Genomic DNA, 27,604 nt, shown 5'->3' with positions numbered 1-27,604 from the left:
AGGGCTTGGGAGAAACAAGCTTTCTCCCTTGGCCTGGGTTGCTTGGATCCCAGTGGAAGGTGAGTCACAGAGGGAGGCTATCTGCCTCTCTCACATCCTGAGGGTTCACTCACTTTTATCAGCCAGATGCTGTCATGGGGGCTGTTTGCCCATGTTCTCCTCCCAGGGTTCTGGGGTTTCCTACATGATTCCAGTGAATTCTCATTTTCCTTCTTGAATTAAAGCTTATGGGGTTGATTTTTATGCACTATCTTGCTATTTTCAAGTAGCTGAAGCACACTAAAAGCCATTAATCATTTTTTCCATCTTGGGGAAAAAAATGAATCTATTATTATTATTTTTAGTGGCACAAGAATTCAGGTTTAACTTATCTTTGCCCTTTCTACTTAGGCTCTTTTCTGCCTTAGTTTTAAAAACAGCTGCAAACTTCAGAAGAAGTTCTTGGCTACATAAAATATTTTTTTTCTCTAAGATATTTACCCACTTAATTTTCAATCTTAGGACAGCATTTTTTAACTTAACCTAAAATAGGTCATGTAGACCTAAAGTGTCTACGTTTTTCTACTCAAATTTTAAAAACTTTTCCTCTTCTATGATATATGTGTTATTTCAACTGCCATTTGCTTTATTGTTGTATCTGTAAAGTCCTATGTGCCTATTAGTTCAGTCCTCTTTTTTGCAATTATATTTCCCACTATTATTATTGTTCTAACTCCAATTTTAGGTAAAATACAATAATGGTAAAAGTAAGTGTGCTAATCTATTATGGATCATTTTTACCAGCTACCATAAATATAAACCATTCTCTTAAAAAATTCAGTTTGAAGTATTAAAAACATGGTAAAAATTAGAGTAGGAATGTGTTATTAAAATTCTCAGAATAACCTCATTAGCGTAATTTAGTTTTAAGAGAGTTTTATACATTTTGGCTGTTTACTGTTCTTCCTTGATGCAAATTTCTTAAATATTTTTAGAACAGAAAATACTTTCTGAAGTTCTGTAAGATCTCAGAGAGGGCTAATATTTATCTGTTTCTATTGATTTGTTAATTAAAGTTCAACCAGACAAAGCCACTAATATCCATGAAGATGGGGACACTTTTATGAACAAAGCTTTGCTTTTGGTCAAAAATACAGTGTACACCTCTCTTTACACTGTAGATGTACAGAGGACATCTACAGTCTAGATGTACCTGTGTATATCCTCTCTGGATGAGGACCCTGGGAAAGGAGGGTGCATCACTCTGCTGAAGATTTTTTAGTTTCATAATTAGTGGAATGTGGGAAGGAGAATTTGAGACATTTCTAACTCCGTATAGGATAAGCTTGTGTCCTGAAACACTCATTTTTCTACCTCTTATTCAAGATGTATAACTGGCTTAAGTAGAAATGGAAAGTTTGTTATTACAGGAGAAAGTGAGACATAGTGATGATAACAAAAATATACTTGTGATGCATTAATCTTAGGCTGTCTTATCACTTTTTAAATATAACTAACAAGGCCTTATAGCAACTGTAGAATATATAGGTACTATGTGACACGTTTTATATTTTCAGGCCTGATGTCATATTGTATGTGTTTGTATTAGTCCATTCTCACGCTGCTAATAAAGACATACCTGAGACTGGGTAATTTATAAAGGAAAGAGGTTTAATAGACTCATAGTTCAGCATGGTTGGGGAGGCCTCAGGAAACTTACAATCATAGCAAAAGGGGAAGCAAACATGTCCTTCTTCACATAGTGACAGGGAGAAGAAGAATGAGAACCAAGTGAAGGGGGAAACCCCTCATAAAACCACCAGATTTCATGAGAACTTACTATCATGAGAATAGCATGGGGGAAACCACTCATATGATTCAATTACCTCCCATGGGGTCCCTCTCATGACAGGTGGGGATTATGGGAACTATAATTCAAGATGAGATTTGGGTGGGAACACAGCCCAAACCATATCAGTGTTATTTTAAACAACTAACAGTGTCAATTCAGTATGGGGCCCTCATGATCTGAGACCAAAAAAAATACAAAAAGTATAAATAAAAATGAATGTGGGTGGAGTCCTAAACAATATTATATTTGTGACCATTGTATAAACCAGCTTAGGAAAAAAAATATTTTTCTTTATGGTTTTGTAGAAGATGAAAAATTCAGAGTCATGGCATAGTATCATAGGAGAATAGGAGAATGATAGCTGTGTGCTAATAAGAATAATCAAATAAACAACTTTATTTTTACTAGCTTTTATTATATTGTTACCCATCTTCAAATCTGTTAATTTTATTTTTATTTGACAGAGGAAATAATACAAACTTGTAGAAATATACGTTAATTATAATTAGCATAAGAATTTGATATGATTAATATGACAGATGCTGAGTAAGATAAATTGACACTATTTTTGCTGATTCATCCCTATCTCCTTAACTTATATATTTTTGTGGCTGTGTTGGTCTTTGTGAAGCTATGATACCCTGTTTCTAGTACTGTAATCTTTACATTCCAGGTCCTTGTGTCCAGGGAGTGTTTTTGGAATGAGAATGTGAATTGGGGGGCAGATGTGGCAACGGCTGGGTAGCAGATGTGTGCCCTTTGCAAGAGTCTTTGGAAAAACAGAAATTGTGAATTTTTTTAAAAGATCTTGGAAAAGAATTGCCTCATATAGTCCAATAGAGTACACAAAATTAGACTTTGCTTCTGGGTACCTTATGACTGTAAAATTAGCTATTGAGTTTCCCATCTGGGAAATATCAATTATTTACTGTTTAGAACTTTACCTCTTGCTATTAGATGTCCTAAAGACAGTGTTCTTGCTTAATTTTGCTATTTTGCCAGGGAAAAGCAAGAGGAATTGCTCTAACTTGAACCTCCTCATCTTTCTATTGGGCTATAAATCTCATAAGGAAACAAAGACGTCCCTTCCATAATGCACACTTAATATTTGATGTCAATCTGCAAAACCTGCAAAATCTGCTCTGAGGAGGATCAGGGTTCAGCTACATTGTTATATTGAACTTTTCTGAAGGCAACTTAAAGAATGTATTCTTCAAACTGTGGTGTTATTAAAGGAAAAGAAGTGTATTTTGGAAAGTGATTTATAAATGTTTAGGATACAGATTGTAATAGATCTGTATTTCTTAACATCAGTATAATTATTAGAAGCATCTTAAGAACAAGTGATGATGGGGTGGTTTAGACCAGAACTCTGAAATAGTGCTTGTCCCCAGGGAATGAGCAAGAAACGTAGATTTTCTATGATAAGAGAACATGACGATTAGGCTGGGTATGGTGGCAAAATGGCAGCACTTGAGAGGCCAAGGCAGGAAGATCACGTGTGGCCAGAAGTTCAAGACCAGCCTGGGCAACATAGTGAGACTCTTGTCTCTTCAAAAATTTTTAAAAATTAGCTGTACATGGTGGCATGCACCTGTAGTCCTAGCTATTTGGGAGGCTGAGGTGGGAGGAGCTCTTGCTGCGGTGGGCTATGAAGGTGCCACTGCACTCCATCCTGGGCAACAGGGCGAGGCCCCATCTTGAAAAAAAAGAAAATATGAAAACTCCTATTTCTATGTATTTCTAAATCTCATTACTTCTTCACTTTTTATTTTTATATATCGTAATACTCATGATATAGTAAAGCATAATACGTTTCTAATTCATAAGTAATGTGCAATACTTTGCCATTTATCACTGTGAGTGATGAATCAAAAGCATTTAGAGATCACCGGTGCAGATAAATAGGCAGTGCTCAGGTGTCTCTGTGTATGTGACTGAATATAGGAATTCAGCATTTAGTACTTTCTCTACAGGAAGAGATCTCCCAGAAAATTTTAACTTCATATTTATTTATGCAGAGAACATGTTTTAGTGACTGGTTACCTTAGTGATTGGTATCTGTCTGCTCCTTCCCGATGGCACTTTCCGTTCTCTCTCAGTGCTCAGTGTTCTGGGGCTAAAAAGCACTTGGGAGGCCACAGAATCTGTAGACACTTTTATTTGACATATGAGTAAGCAGACCCCTGTTGCTAAGAGTGGCAAGTGCAGATTAATTCTTCCTAAAAGGTGAGAAGAGAGAAAGGAAATTATTTTGCAAAGTGTTATTTACTTAATTTTATTTTATCTTTTTATTTTTTGAGACAGAGTCTCACTCTGTAGCCTAGGCTGGAGTGCAGTGGTGTGATCGTGGCTCACTGCAGCCTCGACATTCTGGGCTCAAGTAATCCTCTTGCCTCAGCCTCCCAAGTTGCTGGGACCACAGGCACATGCCACCATACCCAGCTAATTTTCTGTATTTTTTGTAGAGATGAGACCTCCTTTGTTGCCCATGCTGGTCTTGAACTCCTGGGCTCAAGCGAACTTTCTGCCTTGGCCACCCAAATTGCTGGGATTTTAAAAGCATCAATAATGATGTATAATCAAATTTGTATAGATAAGTTAAAGTTAATGGCAAAATTGTATGTGAGAATTAGTGGTGATTCCCTACGTTCTGTTTCCTAACTTTTGTCATTTTATTTTTTATTTGACTGGAAGTCTCGGGTGATAAGTTAAGTCATGCTTGCCTTCCTGAGAGCTAAATCAACTTTTCTCTCTCTTCATTAAAATCTAAGAAGTCTTATTAATTATACGGTAATGTATGAACACTTGCTTTTTTACAACTTGTCTTCTTTTACAAAGGTCCAAGACTTAAAAAAAAAAAAACACTTAAAGTGTTAGTGATTCTTCTTCAAAATTAGAGAAAAGTGAAATAATTAACCAACCTAACATAATTTAAAATTTCTTTTCAAGGCTGGTAGCTCCTTTAATATAAACCCTTAGGGTCTATACCTTAAAGGGGTCATACAAGCCAGTGAATTCATTTCCACAGCTTGTTTAGAAGCTGCCCAGTGAAGTCCTTAACACTCCTTTTCAGAATTACAGGAATTCGAGGTTGCAGTGAACTATGATTGCACCACAGCTCTCTAGCCTGGGTGACAGAGCAAGACCCTGTCTCAAAAATTTAAAACAAAAAAAAAAAAAAAGAGGAAAGAAAGAAAAATAGTACTCCTTTTCATAAACCTGAGGTTAATATTTTGTAAAGGGTAATGTGAACGAGTGAAAAAACCAGAGAAGAATTTATAGTTTCACAAAGCAGTGTCCTCACATTACCTAGTTTTCTAATAAAATCCAAAAGTTCTAGGCAAAAATCCAGATGTTCTAAGAAATCCTCATGGTTAATATTATGAAAACACATATTCCATCTGAGCATGAATTTATTTAACCATCCAAATACATCATCATGGAATTCTGATCAGTGAAATTGAGTATATTTGGTTAAATAATGAAATTTTCTTCATCACACATGTAGTTTTGAATGCTTACCAGGTCAGTCAGGCTTCATGCTTAGTACCCTGTGCTCCCTCATATAGAGGTATAATACAATTTGGGACTTTCCCAGGTAAAATTTTTCCTCTTCTGGCATATTTACCTTTACTACATTTTTATAGTTTTTCACAGTGTTATAATCATTTGCCATCACATTTTTTACTTGGGAAGCACACATTTGTATGTCTCATATTAAGGATTCAGTTTTCTTGGAATTACATTTTCAAAGTCATTATTGGAAATGTAATTTTTAGTAAGCAAACTATTTGCTTTCCTGTATAACTGAAATTATGACTCATTCAGTGGAGTGCTCAGAGCTTGCTCAATTTAAGAGAATTTTATTATGAAAACATAAATCTCTTTAAAAAAACCATGGCATGTTTCTCCCCTAACCCCCAAGCAGTTAGTTCAAGTAGAGACCCTCTAGAAAACAGCACCTTGTGTTGACTAAGAGTTTTGCAACCATGTCAAAGGCCAGGTATTAAAATTGCTATTGTTGAGCTGATAACTGGTAGAAATTTGCCAGGAATTTAACAGATAACAAGGAAAGTACCTGATAAAGAGTGAGATCTGTTGAAGAGCAGTCATTACCACCATCATAATGGCTCAGAAAAATTGCTCTGTTTGGAAAAGGAGGGTTTGTGTGACTGCTAGGGAGATGTTTTATATTCATTGGTCATTTGTTTGGTTAGGTGTTTAACGGACACATATTGTATACTAGATACTGTGCTTAGCACTTAGTGAGAATAATTGCTCTAGTTCTTCTTCCTGTAAGACAGAATGTATGAAATCCAGGAGCAACAATTAAGTAGGGAATCTTTTTCTCTTCCTGGTATTTGCTCTGTTTTATAATACAGGAAAATTCTGTAGAGGGTTTAGTCACTCCCCGATTTAACTTGTGACTCTCAGAGAACTCACAACAGAAATAATGGCCATCTGCATGATTTAATAAGTGGGATTTGACCCAAATGGTTCAGAAGTCTTAGGGACTGTGGACAAACCAAAAAGTTACTTAACTTTTAGGGTTCTGAATGGATATATAGAAGTATTGTAAAAACATGTGGAGAAAAAATTGAGGAGAAAAGCATTCAGTGATTGATAATTACAGCTCTGTGAGGCAGGAAGTAAATTGTACTACATTCCGTGAAAAATATTCCAAATTGTTCTAGATTGAGATTTAAAGACAATTTCTAAGAATAACAATTGGGTACATCTATATACTGTTCCATCTTTATAAAGGATGAATGAGTGACATCATGTGTTGATTTTTCTTTCTTTATGATCATGAGACTGCTGTTCTCATGGCAGTTTTCCCAATTTAAGAACAAGTACCTACAGGGACACGGACAACTTCTTGAAAGCTAAAATTTAAAATCCCCAAATATAAGTTCAAATGACACCTTTTTTGGCATTCTGGTTTTCCGACTCAATGGCATATGAAAAGTTTAGTTTAGTAGGTAAGCTGTTGTTTAATACTGAAGTCATATTTCCATTTGTTAAAAAGAAAATAGGATTTATAACATCATTAACAGGGGTTCTCAGTCCTTGAAGCAGTGAGAAACACCTTATTCAGTTAAATTACTTAACAACACAATAAGATACACTAAAACAGAAATTAAGATTTTCCCTCCTTCATATTAAGACGGGATAGCTTTAATTAATAAAAGTAAAGTCAAGCAAACCCCCCAAAATTAAAATCCATGTTTGATATTTAAGCTAAAATACTTATAGGCTGATTTAAAGGAATGATCCCCACTTTCTTTAAAATGGAGTTATATATCTGTGTTTATATTCTATAACAGATATGCCATTTTAGAAAATCAGAAGAGGTGTATGGAACTGATAACCTTAATCCGGAGTGGCTAGGTTATCCTTTAAAACCAGGATATATCTTTTTTTCTGTCTTCCTAAATATTTTGTTATTCAGAAAAAAATTCACAGAAAAAGAAAATTATATGTAAGTAAGAGGGGATGTTGTATGCCCAAGTTCTTTAGCATGGAAGAGGGCTGATGGCTGGGAACTGCTGGACAGAGGACAGAGCAAGGTAAGGAGGCTCTTGGTGGAATGATGCTTGTCCTCAGACCCACATGATTTCTAGGTGAGAACCTTGAGGAGAAGAGGCACGCCTTGTGCAATTTAGTGTTTCCTGCCTTAGCTAAGTACTTCCCAGGCAGTATGAGCAAAATAGGTTGGTGGATAAATGATAAGAAGGACAGTAGGTGACATCATAGGTGACGTGGACCACTGAGTTCAATGAAGGAGCCTGTGTTTTGGAGCTATTCAGACACCTGTGTTGAACTCTAGCTCTGCTACCCCTTTCTTGGGTGGCCTGACGTATGTTATTTTCTCTACTGAGATTGTGATATCTCTGTTTTAAAGTGGGATACTTACTGTTGGGATTTCAAGGAGCCCATACAAACTGGTCTTTAATTCCTGAGTTCCAAAGAGACCATGAGAGTGATGGCAATTGGATCATCAGCTTTATTGCTGCAAAAGGAAGCTGGCAATGTGACTTAGTTCTATGGCCGCATGGTCTTACTAATAGCCCTGCCCTAAGTCAATGGAAGTGTGAAGCGTGAGAATGCAACTCCCCTCAACACCTACCCACGGGGCGTTAGGATGGAATGATTTCGTTTATGGAGGTAATCAGTAAGTCTTCCTTCTCATCCCACTCTTCCAATCTGATTTTGAATATTCTGTAAATCAGTGGAAATGAGCATATTAACTGGGTTAGGCAGGGTTTGCAGAGCCAATTTTTCTTTCTTTTTCTTTTTTTCTTTTTCTTTTTTTTTTTAAGTCTTCTAGGGGCCAGGCATGGTGGCTCACGCCTGTAATCTTAGTACTTTGGGAGGCCAAGGCATGCAGATCACTTGAGGTTAGGAGTTCGAGACCAGCCTTGCCAGCGTGGTGAAACCCTGTCTCTACTAAAAATACAAAAATTCGTCAGGCGTGGTGGCAGGTGCCTGTATTCCCAGCTTCTCGGGAAGCTGAGGCAGGAGTCGCTTGAATCCGGGAGGTGGAAGTTGCAGTGAACCGAAATGCACCACTGCACTCTTGCCTGGGTGACAGAGTGAGGCTGCTTCTCAAAAAAAAAAAAAAAATGCCTTTTAAAAGGTGTCTGCCATGGCCTCATGGGTTGTTCTGTTGCCTAATCAATGATTCTTTGGAGCCAGCTAGAATAGGGCTTTCTTAATGCTGGGTAGAGGGACTGTTTCCAGCAAATGTTTAGGAAACCTGCTTTGTGGAGATAATGGTTTCCTAGCAATAATACCAGCCTGAACTTTCCTGAGCTATATTTTTTGTAGTTCAATCTACTAGATTGGATTAGGCTCTGACTGAGTTCCTTACACAAGCAATAAGGGCAAGAGATCCGGAGAGAGATTACACCATCTAAAAGAAGCTGTCACATGTCATATAAGAATGTCAGGATGAGTAGACTTATTTTAACTACTTGGAAAAGTTTATACGATTCCCAAAACCTTTATACCTCCACACTTTTTTGTTATTTTTATTACCATCTGTTTACTGTCCTATTATGATTAGCCAGAAAGCTCTTAAAATGGAAAGGATTTATGTGCATTTTAGTGGTAGTAAAGAAAAAAGAGCAGTGGAGTGAATATTTCTGCCAGGTCGGTGGGGGACCTAGGAGGGGAGAGTGGGCTGTAGCATCTTGCAGGCTGCATCTCAGAAGTCTGTGGAAAGACAAAAAACAGAGCGTGGGAGACAGGGGCAGTGGCCCTGTCAATAACAAGAAGTCAATAATAGAAATTACACTCGGTTCTTAGTAAGCCAGAGACAAATAGGTAGGTTTCCTGAACATAGCTAGACTGAAATTAATGCTTGTAAAAGTCAAGAAGTTTTTTAAAATGTATTTCCTAATTTATTCCTAATTTAAAAATAAAACATTTTTTCTTAGCAAGTTATCCTGACATCACAGATATGTTAATTTGGATAAGATTCTTAGATGAAGTGAATTGGTTAATGTGAAAATTAATTCATGAATCTTAGATATCAGCAAGTGAGTAGGATTTGGGAGTTGTTTGACAATATTTCTTATATATAGTATTCGTTTTTCCTAGATCATCTGACTGCCAGTATTTCATCTTGAGAGTGGCAATTTAAAAAGGAAAAACATTTTTTTCCCCTGGGCTTAGACTCCACTAAAACATGTGGGTTGAACATTTTACCCAAATATAGACCTTTTAGTGATTAAGCTAATTTACTCTTTTCAAACTGTGACATCCTGTTTATAAGAAAGAAGACTTATAAAAAGTAATCTGAGCATGAACTAACTCTTCTAAAGTCAACATCTTGGTGAACTTATGTGTTAAATGAGTCACAAATATTTGGATGAAGATTTTTTCTGGTTTTGAAAGAGAAAGTACTTGGGAAAAAATGTCATTTTGGTTTCATTGAAATGGAAACATTTGAAAAAATGAAATTCACTGGTGAGCCTATCATGTAACAGGTTTACACACATATTTCTTAAGTCAGTTCTGTGAAGTTTTAGAGCCGTATCCTCCATGGGCCAACTCTTAACCATCACGAGATGCATTTATAATTGTTCCCAGAAATAAGCTTTTAATGTTGCAAAAAGTAAAAATTTTATAATATTTGAAAGTAATATTATTCACTTTGTAAAATGTGTTCTAAAATTACTTTTGTCCCAAAAGAAAGCTGAACGATGCGTATTCAAATTATTTACCTGACAGAAAAGTGCTTTTTATTGACCCTTTATTATTTGAAAATGTCATTATGAGCAACTTAAAATTTAATTTCTCTACAATAATGTTATACTCAGTATTTTATACTTGATTTAATATATACTTGCAATTCATACTTGATTTTTAATATATACCTGCAATTTATTAGCAAAATTAAATTTCTCTACAATAATGTTATACTCAGTATTTTATACTTGATTTTAATATATACTTGCAATTTATACTTGATTTTTAATATATACCTGCAACTTATTAGCAAAAATTTAATTTCTCTACAATAATGTTATACTCAGTATTTTATACTTGATCTTTGATATACTTGCAATTTACTGGTTGAATTTTTGTGAATTGGGCAAATCCATGCTCTGTTTAAGCACCTCCAGTCTCTATGCTGCTGGTCCTAAAATCCTTATCTTCTGCCCTGTTCTATTAAGTGTTAGATTTGCATGTAAGGATCTTGTTGGTTATTACCTCAAGCACTTCGAACCTGTCAGTTCTCAGTTTTAATTACTTTTTTTTTTAAAGTCACTCTTTCTTCCCCTATTCAGTTACAATATCACCAAAGACCCACATTGTGAGTCTTTGGTCACCAGAGAGCTCTTCCTCTCACTTATCCCACCAAGTAATTGGCCATGAATCCTTGATGATTCGGCCTGTAAAATGACTGTTCTTGCCATCTCTGCCCTAACTCAGACACAATAATTTCTTAGCTAATTCAGAACAAAAGCTTCTCATGGGGCTTCCCTGTCAATTTGTTCTTCTCTGCCACTAGATCTTTCTGTGGAGATAGTCAAACACGAATACATAGGACTTATCTCCCGAGAGACTTTTACCTATTCTCCATGGAGTTAAGATCAAATCTTTACAATCTGATACAGCCTACTTTTTTCTAGATTTCTCTCTTCTACTTATCTGCTCTTCTTTGGCCCAATACATGTGGAGATTCATCCATGACTAAAAGTCATTTGACTATACTATATATTTTCCACACTGTGCTATTCCATGTTTTGATCCTCATTACCTAAGACTCACTTTTCCCCTTCTTACTTTCCTTCTTCCAGAAGTAAAAATCACTTCTTCTATGTCCTCTCATAGTACTTTTTTATTCTCTTTGCCATCATACAATATACCCCATTGAGGTTAACTGTCTATATGAGGATTTCTTGGGCTAAATTATGAATTTTTCAAGAGAGGTATTTGATTTCTTACTTGTGAAAATAAAAATAGTTTCACTGTTGGGACTTAATAAATGCCCCCATATTAATGGGGTACTAAACAAACGGTGTGTTGAAATGAACCCAGATTCTTATAGGTATAGTTATTGTTCCAAGTGGATGGAGAAGTACATCAAGGATTAGAGTAAAAAAAAAAACAAGAGCCTTGCCAATATTTTTTTTCTTGAGAGCTACGGTTTTATTTTATGACAGTCATGGGAATTTCTCAGAAAAGTCAGAGAATAATGAATGGTAGTATTACCTGCAAATATCTATTTGTTTTCATTCGAACCGTCAAGTCATTGTCTCTGGCATTTGTTAGTGATTCATTGTATTGATGACTTTAAAATAAGAACCATCACTAGAGTTGTTCACTTGCTGTTCAGTTTGGCATTAAGTTGATTAGCTAGCATGTATTTATTGGCAGTGAGGTAAATATGCTAAGTTAAATGCACACCAATAAAAGTGTAATCCCTATCTTCTATTTGTTAAAATAGAGGTGGAAAAAGAAACTTAGTACACATAGAATAATTAAGTACTAGACTGAGATGGATTACATAAATGTAAATGAAACATGGAGCAAGGAAAAATCATGATGATCTGAAAAAGCAATGAAAGGTTTCATTAAGAAAAACTTAACTTGTTCTTGAAAAATAGGTAAGAATTACAAGTGAAAATGAGAAATTCAAAATGAAGAAAATAATGTAAGTCCATTGACAAGAATACTAGATTTCTATGTTTTGCAAACCAAAATTTAGTTAGTAATTTTAGCAATACCTAGATTGTTCACTTTTAAGACTATGAAGTTATTTTGTTTTACTTTGTTTTGTCTCCAGGTGGATCCGATATTGAATATTTGGACTTCTATAAGCCTGTCGTGTGGTTCTGGATCCTTGTAGGGCTTGCTTACTTTGCTGCTGTCCTGAGCATGATTGGAGATTGGCTCCGAGTGATATCTAAAAAGACAAAAGAAGAGGTGAGAATTAAGAAGTGTGCAAAAAACTTCTATTTAGTTAATTCAATAAAGGTTATTTTAAATTATTTTTATGTTTACATTTAAAATATTTAAACATTTTAAAATGTTAATATTTTCTATTTGGCATGAATTTGCTGTATGAGGCTATGAGCAAATATATGAGTTGTAATTTATTCACTTAGAAAATGTTTCTGTGCCAATTGCTGTCTCAGAACTGAGGGTAATTTCTAATGAAAAAGGATGTAACTAGAAACATTTTCTTCATTATTTCTTTTTTTTTGTCTTCCTTCTTTTGTTCTCAAGGGCACAAAATAAATTTTATTCTGTAAATAAAAATATAATAGAAAATATTTGTATCAAGATATCAGTAGCATGAAATAGTGGATGTTTTAAATAATGTGGAAGGTTTTTTACCTTTAACTTATTTTATTTTTCTCATGTCTATATAAATTTGTACGTACACATGTATATATATTCCAAAGCTGTATGCATTATGGCCATTTTCCCTGTGTATAGATTTTAACAATTTTAAAAGGTGTCAATTTACTTATCTTATACAACTAAACATATAGAAGTGAACATTAGAATTTTGACCCATGAAATTTGGGAAAATTTGAAATTTGAATATTGATTTTGAAATTCTATTGTTTGGAAATTAAATTTTGATTTCATATTTACATATCCAGGATCACTATTAGTTTGAATGTGACAAGGTAATGTTTTATTATGAAATGTGTATTTCTTGCTTCTGGGTCTTAGTCAACTTTGCTAATTGTTTCAGAGAACAACAAATCTGTAAAACCTGTCCCTATAGTACCCATTGCCTTCGTTTAACTATCTATTCCTAGACCACAGATATCAGTGTCAGACTCTTTGATGGCTATAAGCATGAATTCTTTAAGCATACACCCAAAAGAAATAGAATAAGATAGAAAATGATGAAATTAACTTCCCTTTACAAATGCTTTCTTTGAAAATTATCAAGTCATATAATTTTTTTTTTTTTGAGATGAAGTCTCGCTTTGTTATCCAGGCTGGAGTGCAGTGACATGATCTAAGCTCACTGCAATCTCTGCCTTCCAGGTTCAAGTGATTCTCCCACCTCAGCCTCCCGAGTATCTGGGACTACAGGCTCGCACCACCAGGCCCAGCTAAATTTTTTTTGTATTTTTAGTAGAGACGGAGTTTCATCTTGTTGGCCAGGCTGGTCTAGAACTCCTGACCTTCAAGTGATCTGCCCGCCTCTGCCTCCCAAAGTACCAGGACTACAGGCATGAGCCACCGTGCCAGGCCAAGTCATACAATTTTTTATTCATACCCAAGGTGCCTGTGTGAACTAGCAAGAATGTAAATTATCCATACTTTACTTCAAGGATACCATATTTCCTAATTGGGAATTTAGTTATTCAGTCTGTATGCATTAGTCTATATCTTAGTTGCATCATCAAATTGAAATATTTTTATTATAAACAAGTCAGTAAGACAATATGCTTGACACTATAATTTAAACTGTATGAAAAGCCTTGCTTTGAATAGGACCTCAATGGATTTGCCTTAACCTTAGGCTCATTGTATGTGGTGTGTGTGTGTGAGTGTGGTGTGTGTGGGGGCGGTGGGAGATGGGAGAGAGAGAGATAAATATAATGGATGGTTATTCTTCATGTGTACTTCATGTGTATCTTGAGATGCTAAGGGAAAAAATGGAAATTGTAGCTAGGGAATGTTTTGGACAACACAGCTAAAAAGAGAACTACTCAAACATCAAGCAATAATCTGGCTTTCAAATGGATTTGAAAACACATGCACACAAGCATGTATTTCTTAAATAAAATAGACTTGAGCAGAACCTATTTCATACAGTCAGGTAGTTAGGAAAAGTATTGTTTTGCGATACACAAATACACACATATAATATTATAAGTAAACTATGTATTATATACATACACACTTAATATCTTAATATTTTTGTGGTCCACAGTCCAAAAGTTTGAAAGCCACTAAGGCACAGATAATACAGAGGGAAATTTTGTATCTTTATAAATTGATGAAATTGGTATAGAATATCTGCTTAAATGTTTAAAACTCGTATTACTAAAAAACAGTGCTTTTTGTGATAGGACTAGCTGGGTCAAAGAATTAGCATACTTTTCCAAAGTAGTGAGTCTGCTCTAGCTGTTGCAACAAAATATGACGGACTGGGTGTTATAACATGGGACTTTTTTTTTCCTCACAATTCTGGAAGCTAGAAGTCCAAGAAGGTGCTAGCAGGGTTGGTTTCTGGTGAGGCCTCTCTCCTAGGCTTGCGGGTGGTGCCTTCCCACTGTGTCCTCATATGGCCTTTTCTCTGTGTGCATGCATGAGACAGTGAGAGATCGTGTGAGCATGCACACTCTGGTATATTTTTCTCTTCTTAAAAGGACACCAGTCCTATCGGATTAGGGCCCCACTTTTTTGACCTCATTGAACCTTAATTACCTTCTTTAAAGCCGTGTCTCCAAATGCAGTCACACTGGGGCTTAGGGCTTCAACATATGACTTTTGGGGAGACACAAATCAGGCCATAACACCGTCTTTTCAAATAAATACAAATTTCTACATAAGTGATTTACTCAAAATGAAAACAAGACCGGGTGGGGTTGCTTACGCCTGTAATCCCAGAACTTTGGGAGGCTGAGGCAGGCAGATCACTTGAGCCTAGCAGTTTAAGATCAGTCTGGCCAACATGGTGAAACTTCATCTCTACTAAAAATACAAAAATTAGCTGGGCATGGGGGTGGGTGCCTGTAGTCCCAGCTACAGTGAGAGTGAGGCAGGGGAATTCTTTGAACCTGGGAGGCGAAGGTTGCAGTGAGCAGAGATGGCGCTACTGTACTCCAGCCTGGGTAACAGAGCCAGACTTTGTCTCAAACAAACAAACAAGCAAACAAACAAAAAAAAACAAGGTTGTGTGCCTACTTATGAGTGATCTTCATGACTCTCAACTGAAAGTATGAGATGTAGCATTGTGTTTTCATGCTAGTTAAACATTGCAGGGTTTTTTGGTTTTGTTTTTTGTTTTTTCTTACCACACATCTTTTGGCATGTACCTAATATTCTGGGTAGCATGTACTTTCTGGTGATTGCATCTGTCGAAAGCTCCCATGAGTCAAGGCTACGACCAGAGCTTTAAGTGAACCCTCCGAAGTTTCAGCTGCTCTGGACAGGGGAGCCAGTTGAAATGGAGCTTTCAATTGGAGTAGATATGTATATTTTCTGATTTATAATGTAATTTAGGGAACTGCAAAATGGGGTCACGAATTCAACAGAGAATGTGAAGAAAGACAGGGAAAGGCCCCTTATAATTTTCAAAATGTTATCATGGCCAAAGTTTTTATAAACAAAATACTGTTAAAATTTCTAAAGCAATGGAAAACGATTAGACAATTTTAGTTTTGAAATAACTCACTAAAGGGTATAAATCAATAAATGCCAACTAAATATATTCTAATTGTCATCTCTGTGTAAATGAACCAATGCCAGGTGACTGCTCAATAGATATTCCTTACTTTCCATGCCCAAGTCATTCTGGGCGCTGTTAGTTTTAAAAACTCCCAAAGTGTTAAGAAATAACAAAGTTATTTCTAGTTATCAGTTTTGATGAATAAAAACACTAAACATTTTTGATAACTGGGTATCTTCTTCACTAAAAAATTTAACTGGTACAAAATATAAAAAATACAAAATTAAATATAGCTTCAAATTTTCCAAGTGATAATACTTGGACACATGCTTTCCCTGAATGAAAAGATTTTGGCTAATAACCCCAGTCTTATATTATTTTTTCAAAAACAAATCTGCTTAAACCATACTGGTTTAAGTATGAAAATATAGATCTAGTCATATATGCCCTTATTCCATTTCTGTTTTTTATGTTAAAACATATTCTGTTTCCAGCCAGGCGCTGTGGCTCATGCCTGTAATCCCAACACTTTGGGAGGCTGAGGCGGGAGGATCACCAGAGGTCAGGAGTTTGATACCAGCCTGGCGAATATGGTGAAACCCCCGTCTCTACTAAAAATACAAAAATTAGCTGGGTATGGGGGTGGGTGCCTGTAGTCCCAGCTACTCAGGAGGCTGAGGCAGGAGAATTGCTTGGACCCGGGGAGGCAGAGGTTCCAGTGAGCCGAGATCATGCCACTGCACTCCAGCCTGGGTGACAGAGCAAGATTCCATCTCCAAAAAAATAAAAATAAAATAAATTCTGTTTCCAATTAAGAATAGTTTTAATGAAATTATGTTTTGTTTTCCATCAACATGCTGAAATAAAACATGGTATAGCTAATCCATCTGAAATATTTGAAGAGGAAATGATTTGTTGAAACATACTATATATTCAAAAGTGCCACATATGATTATAGTTGATCTGCATCAAGGAAAACAATAATGAGCTTGGTAATTTTCCAGTTTTCCATGGAAACATATGCATTTCTGTAAAAGCGTTTCTTTGTCTATTTTTTAAGCTCCAGTGGAGGGTAGGCACATGTTTAACAGAAAGGATTGGCAAGCTAACTTATCTTTTCTATGAAACTATGTACTATTCTTCTGAGGAAATAATGTTTCCATTTACAAAATAAAACTTATTTAGATATTCTGGATAATACAATAATACTGCTACCTGAGGGAGGCATAATAGAAATAAGATGTGACCACGAGACTCAGAAGGTAAAATCTGTGCTTGCTTAGGAGGAAAGCAGGGAGTAGAGCATCGTTACTACACAGGCATACCTCAGGTTCCTACTGTTTACATTTCTTGAGCTTGAAAGGGCCTGTGATTTCTACATATTTCTTCTATCGATGCCCAGGCACCGGTGTTTGGGTGTTCCTGTGCACATATGAGATAAACACCACTGCGGCCCACACCATAGCATGCTAGTGTTGTAAGGCTGGGTGGCACCACAGCTGGCCACAGTGAATTGATAGGCAAGCAATGCTTCTCTACCAATATCATTTCCTTAGTCTCTGGAGATGTTTATGCAAATAGAGGCTCTCACTTTAGTAAGTTGGCATTGTATTGTATGAAAACTACACCCTTTGACTGGACAACACTAGTGCCAAGAAGCCTTGAAAGACTGTCCCTGAATTTTTATTTCACCCCAGTTTTGTGAAGGGGCCTGAGAATGTGAAAGAACATAGTTCTGTTTTGTTTTGCTAATTACCTGGTGGCAGCATTTGGTCTCCTCTAAATTTCACTCTGGGTGGCAATGACTGTTGCAGGAAAAGAGCTGGGACTTGGAGGCTCTTTATCTTTGCCAGAGATGAGCAATTAAGAAATAGTTGCAGCCTGGGCCCTGGAAAGTTTGCAGTAGATCACTTTATCATTATTTCTTATGGGAGAAGTGCTTTCAATCTGAAAGATTTTATATGCCATTTGAATAGCTTAGACTTTATTCAGAAAACTTTAGGGAGCCATTGAAGGATTTTAAGTAAGTGGAATGAATGATGTTAGCAACAGTGAGGAAGATGAATTAGTTGCAAACAAAGCTGGATTCAGGAAAATCAGTTGGGAGAGTTATTGCAGGTATCCAGGTACTATCAAACGAAGGGTCTAGGGTAGCAGTGGGATAGAGATGAAAGTTCAGATTTCAAACATATTTGGGGGATAAAAGGAATAGAATTTGGTAACCCATTAATTGTGCACAATAAAGAGAAAAGGAGAATGACATCCATAATTCTAACTTTGGGTGGGATTACAGAATGCTGGAAAATGAGAGATTTTGCATAAATTGGAGCAATGAGATAGTTTTATTTTGGACATGTTGTGATTGCAGACATAGCAGATATCCAGGTAGTTCAATTCTAGAAAACTGCATCTGCGTGCCTGGAATGTAGGAGAAATTAAAGCTGGGAAGATAGTTTGGGGCCATCACTACCTGAGAGCTGTGAATATAGACGAATTCACCTAATGAAGATTTGTAAAGTTAGTCAATAGTGGAGGTAAAAACAGAACCTGGAGTAACACCTTCACTTAAGGTGTGGGATGTGGAGACTATTTAGCAAATAATGTAGTTAAATAAATTGATTTGTGGTTGGGTCTGTTGGAAAGGCAAAGGCATCGAGGTTTTGAAGAGAGGAAGATGGTTACAGTGGTAGATTATATTGGCTAAAGAAAATGGTGAAGAAAAAGAATCCAAGAAAAGGCTAACATAATAACATAAAATCGATGAATAAAGTAACTAGAATTCCCCATTAGGTTGTGCTCCTGATGCACCACTCTTGTAGAAAACAATGTAAATCTTGTTCCCTGGCATGGGTGCAATACAGTAGCTATATCTTAAGATAGTTCCGGCCACATAAAACACAATTTCAAAGGGCAACAGTCACAGTGTTTTTATGGAAATGGGAGCCCTTGGAGCATGACTAATAGAAATCCATATGAATGGTGCCCTGGGGAATTGAGCCATGGCATGGAGACCAGTTAGGAATTAGAATTATTTAATGTTGAGTTCCTAAATTATTAATTCATTCAAAAAGTGCTATTAAGTTCTTACTATGTGATGAGTGCTGTATTGGGTGCTGGGAGTAACTCTTCATCTGTGGTAGTTTGAAGTCCATCTCTTTATTGGGAGGATTGTGTAGGTGGTGTGTTCGCTTACTGATCTTTATAATGCTTGCTTTTACTTTTCTTCCTCCAATGCTAGAAAAAGAAGCTTTGACTAAGAAGGTACTTAGTCTTTCATTGGAGATCAGTTCTTAACGTAGCCTGCTTTTACTTTTTTCTTTTCTTTTTCTTCTTCCCACCCTCCATCACTCCCTTCCTTCTTTTCTTTGATCTTCAGACTATATATCAGACTTTGTAATTATTGCTTTGATTTCTATCATATTGTAGGGCAGGGGGGCAATACTGTTTGGTACAATTTTTCTGGCAGTGTTTCTTGTTGTTATTCTCTTACTGAGATATTCAAGTAGTTATAAATGACTACTTGAAATTGGACTATGGGCATATTATTCATTGACTGTAAAATTTCTCAGGTTTATGTCTTACACATGTAACTCTTCTTTGACCAAAGGATAAGAATAAAATAAAATAGAAGCAGGAAGCGTCACAATGGGCTGTTCAAACTAAGGAATACATAAAAGACCCGTCTTCTCTCTCCCACGGGGAGAGGGGTGTCCTTCACTATGTGATGGGGAAAAGATCAGAGCAATCAGATTTGAGGTTCATCTGCTGGTCAATGTTGGCTCTGCCTAATCAAGCAAAGGAGAAAGTTCTTTCTTTCTCTAGTCACAGTCTGAGTTCAGCAAGTTATTGTCTATTTAGTAAATAGGCAATTGGAGAGGAGAATAAAACAAGGCAAGAATTAAATTATGCTTGAAGGCAGCATTAACTGCCAGAAGCCCAGACATGTCTAATTCCTAAGTGAATTGTATGATCAGTCATTTCTGCAGAACCAAGACCCTAATTATGTCTCTATGTAGCCTCAGTATTATGTTGCATGTATGAACTTTTGTGCTTCTAACTTCAGGAAGGCCTTAATAAGTCAAAATGTATACTAAAAATGAAATAGGACTTGAAGACGTTCAGAAATGGAAACACTTCTAGAATACATTCTAAGTTATTTCCCTTTTAATACTAAATGAGAGAATGATGTAAAATGCACAGCTGTCAAATAATAATGGCTAATAAGGAAGCAGAAACACACACAGGTACAGTGACTTGTGAAAGGTTATACAGCTAGTAAAGTGGAAGAATCAATAATGAACTCAGATGACTTGACTCCATGGCCCAGCCTTTTAACGTTTTAGCTATGCTGCTTCCCAAGTTCTCACAATGTTTCTTATCTGTTGTTGTTGTTATTATTTATTTCTGCCTCTGCCTTCTCATCTCACTTATTCCCATCCTCCCCCCTTCCCTTCCCTCTTCCTCTCTCCTTTCTCCTCCTTCTTTCCTCTTTTCTCCTTACGTGGGTAATACTGACTCATCAGAAACCTGTGCCCAAGGCTTACCCATCTGTTACTGTGTAACTACAGAGAAGCAATTTTTGTATTTAATTTGGTTACTAATTATTTATGGTATAGATCAGTGAAATCAACCTAAAATTTTTATATTCTTTCAAGTGAAAAGAAATGATTTGTATGATTTCTGAAAAGTGAGTGGGTTTTGAGGCCAACAGAGCTGAGATTTAATTCTATCTCAACTATTTACTAGCTCTGCAAACATCACCAAAATATCTAATCTCTTTTGAATCCCTATTTCTTTTTTGGTAAAATTAAGGTAATGGTACCTCCTTTATGAGTTTGCTGTGACGATATGGTGAGGAGTGTATGTGAAGTGGCTGAATGCTTACTGAATGCTTATTTCTTTCCACATGGGTTTCTGAATAAATTAATATCAAATTATCTCAAATCAAATAATTTTATAAAGTTTTAAGACTATATATATATAATATCATCATATATTGTTCTATGTAGAACATAAAATATCATGAGTGCTTATAGGTCTAAACATTTTACCTGGTTGAAATAATAAGTAAACACAAAAGAAAAGATAAACAAACAAAAACTATTGAGGGTGAATATATTGCTAGAATTTAATCACAAACTAGAGACCAAAATAGCCTAGTAAAAAAATGAATATAGAAATTTCAAATATGTTGGATATTCTATGGACTTTTTAAAGAACTAGTTTCTCTTTGGGAGGCCGAGATGGGCAGATCACAAGGTCAGGAGACCGAGACCATCCTGGCAAACACCATGAAACCCCGTCTCTACTAAAAACACAAAAAATTAGCCGGGCGCGGTGGCGGGCACCTGTAGTCCCAGCTACTCGGGAGGCCGAGGCAGGAAAATGGTGTGAACCCGGGAGGTGGAGCTTGCAGTGAGCCGAGATCGCACCACTGCACTCCAGCCTGGGCGATAGAGCGAGACTCTGTCTCAAAAAAAAAAAAAAAAAGAACTAGTTTCTACATTAAATGTTCCTAAAATCTACCCACATGCTCATTTTTTTTTTTCTTGAATTGGCCCCCACATTTTCTAGTGTCTTGCTGTCTCTATTGAGGTAGACCCTGTCTGGATTCTTCCTTTTATTAAACTAAGAGGCAATAGCTCAATGTTTTCTTAAAAAAATAAAAATGTGCAGGAAGATTACTTTTGTTTTCTTCCTTTTTTTAAAATTTTAGGTTGAATTCTCAGTATAAATGGTAACTTTTTTTTTTTTTGATTCATGTATTTCACAGAATGTCATCTGGTAATGGAAATTCAGAATAATTTTTTTTCTATTCCTTTGTAAATAATAGGAACATAAGTTAATAGTTTCTGTCTCAAAGCTCTTTATAAGTAATTTCATTTTCTTTAGCTAGAGAGCACATTATGAGGGTTTAGTGCATCAAGATATAATATTATTTTTCTTTTTTGATTATTTCGAGACTGTTACCTGTTTTGAGAATTTGTGTTAGGAAAAGTGGCCACCATGAACTTAGCTTTCAAAATTGTTTCTGGACTTTCTTCAGCAAACCAAAGTATTGCACTTGACTGTATTCAGAGGTAAAAAAATCTCATTTTACAAAAAATCAAGCTATGTTTGCTGAGAACAGAAGAAAATGTGTTTTCAAACATAGATCAAAATGAGCTTGGTTTTAGTTCCTCTTTAAGACGGCTTTTTCTAAATGAATATTAGCTTATGATTGGTTGGGACTGAGAGTAGGGGGCATTCTGAATAATCAAGTCAGGGATTATTTAATCATCTTTTGCAACAAAGTATGATGATTTGTTTAGCTTTCAGTGGATGGGACCCTAATTGTAATAAGAGAATTTAGCTCTTCCTGCCTCAAACTTGATTTGAACCAAATGAACGGCTTCTAATAAACGACTCACATGCATGTGTATACATGCACATGTGTGCCCATGTGTGCATGTGTATACATGCACATGTGTGCGGTGCACACATAAAATCTCTTATTTCAAAACAAGGTAGAATGTCTATTCTTTCTCCAGCAAAAGTGCTAGTCATTAGTATTGATCATGAGATATTTTCATTTGACTCTCTTTCCAGATACGTATTAGGCTTGTACTTCCTCCTCTTTTTTGTGTTTGGTTAACCATATAAATAGATCTGGCCAAGGATTTGTGGGCAGAATTCATATGAGTGAATGGGAAGAAGATTTTTTTTGACAGAGTCTCACTCTGTTGCCCAGGCTGGAGTGCAGTGGCATGATCTTGGCTCACTGCAACCTCTGCCTCCCAGGTTCAAGCGATTTTTCTGCCTCAGCCTCCCAAGTAGCTGGGACTACAGGCACACACCACCACGCCCGGCTAATTTTTGTGTATTTAGTAGAGACGGGGTTTCACCATATTGGCCAGACTGGTCTCAAACTCCCGACCTGACCTCAGGTGATCCACCCGCCTCGGCGTCCCAAAGTGCTGGGATTACAGGCGTGAGCCACTGCGTCCGGCTGGGAAGCAGATTTAATTGCATCTGTGAGTGCCTCAAGATCTTCTTGCCCTCCAGCACAATTACCATAGGAGATCATGGATGCCATGTCAGCCTGGGTCCCTGAGTAACTACAATGAGCAGAGTCCCCTGCTGACTTGTTGTGGATATTTAGCCAGAACAAGAGATTAACCTTTGTTGCCTTAAGCCACTAAGATGAAGGGGCTATTTGTTCTATATAACCTCTGCTATCCTGATTAATTTGGTAACACACCAATCATTGTTTGTCTAATTCAAGGACACAATTTCAAGGATAATATTATTATTTTAATAATAGTTTGTCTAATTCATAATCATTGTTTATCTAATTCAAGGACAGAATTACAAGGATAATATTATTATTTTAATAATAGTATTGTTCAAGGAAAGAGTTAAAATAATAATTTGGGAGATTTAGACTTTATGTGCCACATTCATATTTGGTAAGTTTTATTTTAGCTTCCAAAATCTCTGACAGGCTTAGGTGTATTATCTACATTATCTTATTTAAGATTCACTAGTAGTTTTAGTAAAACAGAAGCATCAAGGTAAGAGTTCAAGTAAAATAGAGCAACCTGCCTTTTAAGAAAACCCTTCATGGGCTGTAAATTCCAGAGACCAGATCCTGTAAAAAGGCAGTTTCTGCTCTCAGCCTTACTGTTACCTCTGTTTCTGATTCTATATACTCATATAAGATTGAGTCCAGGGATGCTGAATCGATTTTGTATGTAAAATTTCCATAAGAAGAAATATTGAACTGAATGTGTTTTCATAAAATCAATGCATATCAAAGCATTCAGATATGGAAGAGTAGAATACTCTTATATAATATTATTTTTGAAACTTATTAAGTTGAACTGTGTGAAATTATTGACATTCAGCTGTTTTTGACCTTAAAAATCACAGTCTCACATGATTCAATGTAATATTCTAAGGAAATATATTTGAAACTCATATTTCCAAGCACTATAAAATCTATTCACACTAGATTATAACCTTTACATTATGGAAAATCATATTTAGCCACACATCTATGTTACATTTTCTTTATTCATTAGTTAACTAAAACTTTTCAAAATCCTGTTCTGATTACATACAGACTATGGAATAATTATTGCGTCTCAACTCCACAGACCAATGTGTTGCACCTGCATGTTACACAAATCTCTGCCTTTTAGACTTGTCATGTGTCCCTCTAAGACTGTCACTCCAGGTTTCCCTCTTCTTTGTTCACGTGAGCACATCATAACTGCTTCTCCTGCTGCTGAAGCTCTCTCTGGGGCCATGACATTCTAATAATGCATACTGATCCCTCACTTTATTCCCTATAACACAGTTAATATAAGGCTGAAACAGATTATAACTTTATAGAAGTCCTGCAGATAATTTAAGGGAATTACAGAGCAGAAAATAAAAACTCCATGCTTGGTAATCAGACAGTGCTGCTTCTAGAATCTCTTGGCTATCTTCTTAAAGAATCTCCTCTTGGCCATTTCACTTCTCAATCCTTATAGGGCTCTGCTTACCACTCCAGACAAATTCATTCTATTGGATATCCCCTCCCCTGTGGTACAGAGGCCACATTAGCAGAAGACCAGTTGACACAATGATAATGTATGTGCAAACATACTCTCCCCCAAATGGAGATAGCTTTTTAAATCAGGGGTCCCCAACCCCTGGGCTGAAGACCAGTACTGGTCCATGGTCTGTTAGGATCCAGGCCTCACAGCAGGAGGTGAATGGTGGGTGAGTGAGCATTACTGCCTGAGCTCTGCCTCCAGTCAGATCAGTGGCAGCATTAGATTCTCATAGGAGCGGGAACCCTATTGTGAACTGTGCACACGAGAGACCTATGCTGCACACTCCCTATGAGAATCTAATGCCTGTTGATCTGAGGTGGAAGTGTTTCATCCTGAAACCATTCCCCCAGCTCTGTCCGTGGAAAAATTATCTTCCATGAAACCGGCCCCTGGTGCCAAAAAGTTGGGGATTGCTGTTTTAAATGATTAACTGTGACACTGGCTGTCTTAGTCTGAAGCACATGCATTTGAATTGTTTCCTTATGTAAGGTTGTTCCCAAGAATGGTGGACAGGTACTTGACTTACATGTCTGTGAGTAAACAAGCAAATAAATAAACAAATATGCTCACCAAAGTAGTCACTTTCATAATGAAGGAGGTTTTACTACACTGATAAATTCTAGCTCCCATCCAGCCTATCAAGTTATTTTGGATTCATAAAATATCTGGTTTTTCACCTTTAATTAAACAGCAACACAAGCATATGGAAAAAAAAGTTAAATAACACTGATCATTAGAGAAATGCAAATCAAAAGCAAAATTAGATACTATTTCATACCAGTCAGAATGGCTATTACTGAAAAGTCAAAAAACAACAGATGCTGGTTAAGTCATGGAGAAAAAGGAACACTTATACACCGTTGGTTGGATTGTAAATTTGTTTAATCATTGTGGAAAGCAGTGTGTGGCAATTCCTCAAAGAGCTAAAAGCAGAACTACCATTTGACCCAGCAATCCCATTACTGGGTATATACCTAGAGGAATATAAATCATTCTATTATAAAAACACATGCAAGTGAGTGTTCATTGCAACACTATTCACAACAGCAAAGACATGGAATCAACGTAACTGCCCATCAATGACAGAATGGATACATATACACCATAGAATACTACACAGCCATAAAAAAGAATGAGATTATGTCTTTTGTGGGAACATGGATGGAGCTGGAGGATATTATCCTTAGCAAACTAACGCAGGAACAGAAATCCAAATACTGCATGTTCTCACTTATAAGTGGGAGCTAAATGATAAGAGCTTATGAACACAAAGAAGGAAACAACAGACACTGGTGCCTACTTGAAGGGAGAGGGTGGGAGAAGGGAGAGGAATAGGAAGATAATTATTGGGTACCGGGCTTAATACCTTGGTGATGAAATATTCTGTACAACAAATCCCCATGCCACGTATTTACTTATGTAACAAATCTTCACATGCATCCCCCATCCTAAAATAAAAGTTTAAAAACAAAACAAAAACAACAAAAATGCTTCTCACATCTTGCAGCTGTTTGTTCATAACCACTCTAGTTTTGCTATTTTCATAAGCTCCCGACATCAGCAAGCCCTTGAGTATCTTCTGAGAAAAATGCTACATATGAAATATTGCCCTAAAGCTAGGTAGAAAATAAAGTTTTTTGGGATATCTTACTATATAAAGAAATCCATTTTTCAAAATTGGAATCTGTGAATATAAATATGATGATTTTTTTCAAGGAATTTCTCACGAATGTCAAAGTTTGTAATATGTCAGTGGCCCCTTCAATTTCCCTTTGCCTATTCTTCTGTTTTATTTTGTTTTGTTTTGAGATGGAGTCTCGTTCTGTGGACCAGGCTGGAGTGCAGTGGCACCATCTTGGCTCACTACAACCTCCGCCTCCTGGGTTCAAGCAATTCTCCTGTCTCGGCATGCATAGTAGCTGGGATTACAGACACCTGCCACCACGCCCAGCTAATTTTTGTATTTTAGTAGAGATGGGGTATCACCATGTTGGCCAGGCTGGTCTCAAACTCCTGACCTCAAGCGATCCACCTGCCTTGGCCTCCCAAAGTGCTGGGACTACAGGTGCGAGCCACTGCGCCCGACCCTGTTGCCTATTCTTGAGAAGCTATTTCTTTTAGTGAGGGCATTTTTTATGATATCTAGTTATAAATATATATATATAAAATATACATATATTTTATAAAATATACATATATTTTTATATATAAAATATAAATATACATATATTATATATAAATATACATATATTTATATATAAAATATAAATATACATATATTATATATAAATATACATATATTTATATATAAAATATATATTTATATATATATAAAATATATATAAAATATATATTATATATAATATATATAATATATTTTATATATAATATATATATTTTATATATAAAATATATATATAATATATATATAAAATATATAATATATACACACACTATACAAGTACACTATAGATATGCTATATATAAATATATATGTACTATATATACTATATATAAATATACACTATAAATATATAGTACATATAGTATATAGTGTGTGTATGTACATATATGTGTGTGTACACACATACACACATGTATAAATTCATCTTAGCTCTCATTTGTGTCATTTCTACCACACTTTGAGAACCTGATGAATGGATTTAACTTAAACACAACTTTGGTTTAATAACTACTGTTTCATGTTCAGTACATGATTCTGAATGAACAGGCAAGGCAACAAGGTCATATATAAGCAGGGCAGGGTAAGAATTGCTTTCCTATTTTGAAGCTTCATGAAGTGCAGTATGCAAACTACACAAGTTCAACAAAAGTCAGTATAGTCTGAGTATAGAAAAAATAATGATTTTGCTGAATAGTGTCTCTGATTTGCAAGTTGAGGACTGTTATGAAAAGATGCATGGCACTAATTATTTCATTCCAGGAGTACTCATTGATTTGTTTGTTCATAGACATGGTTTGATTGTCTATGATGTGTCAGGCATTTTACTAGGTATTGGGAATACAGTTATATATATATAGATAGAGAGTAGCATTTTCCCTCAAGGAGAAATTTATAGGTACAAGGGAGTATATAAGCATCTACTAATAATCACTACAGGGTAGATACGGTAATAGAGATATACAGAATATGCTTTACATGCAATGGTGCACAAAAATGATAATTACTAAATTTAACTGGGTGAACTGGAGAAAACTGCATAAAGAAGGTACTACCCCGACTTATCTCTTTCTTTCCTATTTTACATTTCATCTATCAAGTTGTCCTACACAACAGTGATCTGA

General features: G+C 36.0%; 1 protein-coding gene across 5 annotated transcripts in view; it reads left to right on the top strand.

The window, feature by feature from the left end:
- Positions 1 to 27,604, top strand: part of KCNK2 (potassium two pore domain channel subfamily K member 2) — a 200,641-nt gene that overhangs the window by 146,736 nt on the left and 26,301 nt on the right. For all 5 annotated transcript variants that reach the window (XM_055379003.2, XM_063708610.1, XM_063708612.1 and 2 more), the window contains one exon: positions 12,135 to 12,274. In XM_055379003.2, the coding sequence (XP_055234978.1) occupies positions 12,135 to 12,274 (140 nt within the window). The remainder of the gene's footprint in view (positions 1 to 12,134; positions 12,275 to 27,604) is intronic.

Source organism: Gorilla gorilla, chromosome 1 (assembly GCF_029281585.2).
Source record: "Gorilla gorilla gorilla isolate KB3781 chromosome 1, NHGRI_mGorGor1-v2.1_pri, whole genome shotgun sequence".
Lineage (NCBI taxonomy): Eukaryota > Metazoa > Chordata > Mammalia > Primates > Hominidae > Gorilla > Gorilla gorilla.
The sequence above is the reverse complement of the archived record's forward strand: the minus strand, read 5'-3'. Positions and strand labels throughout refer to the sequence as shown.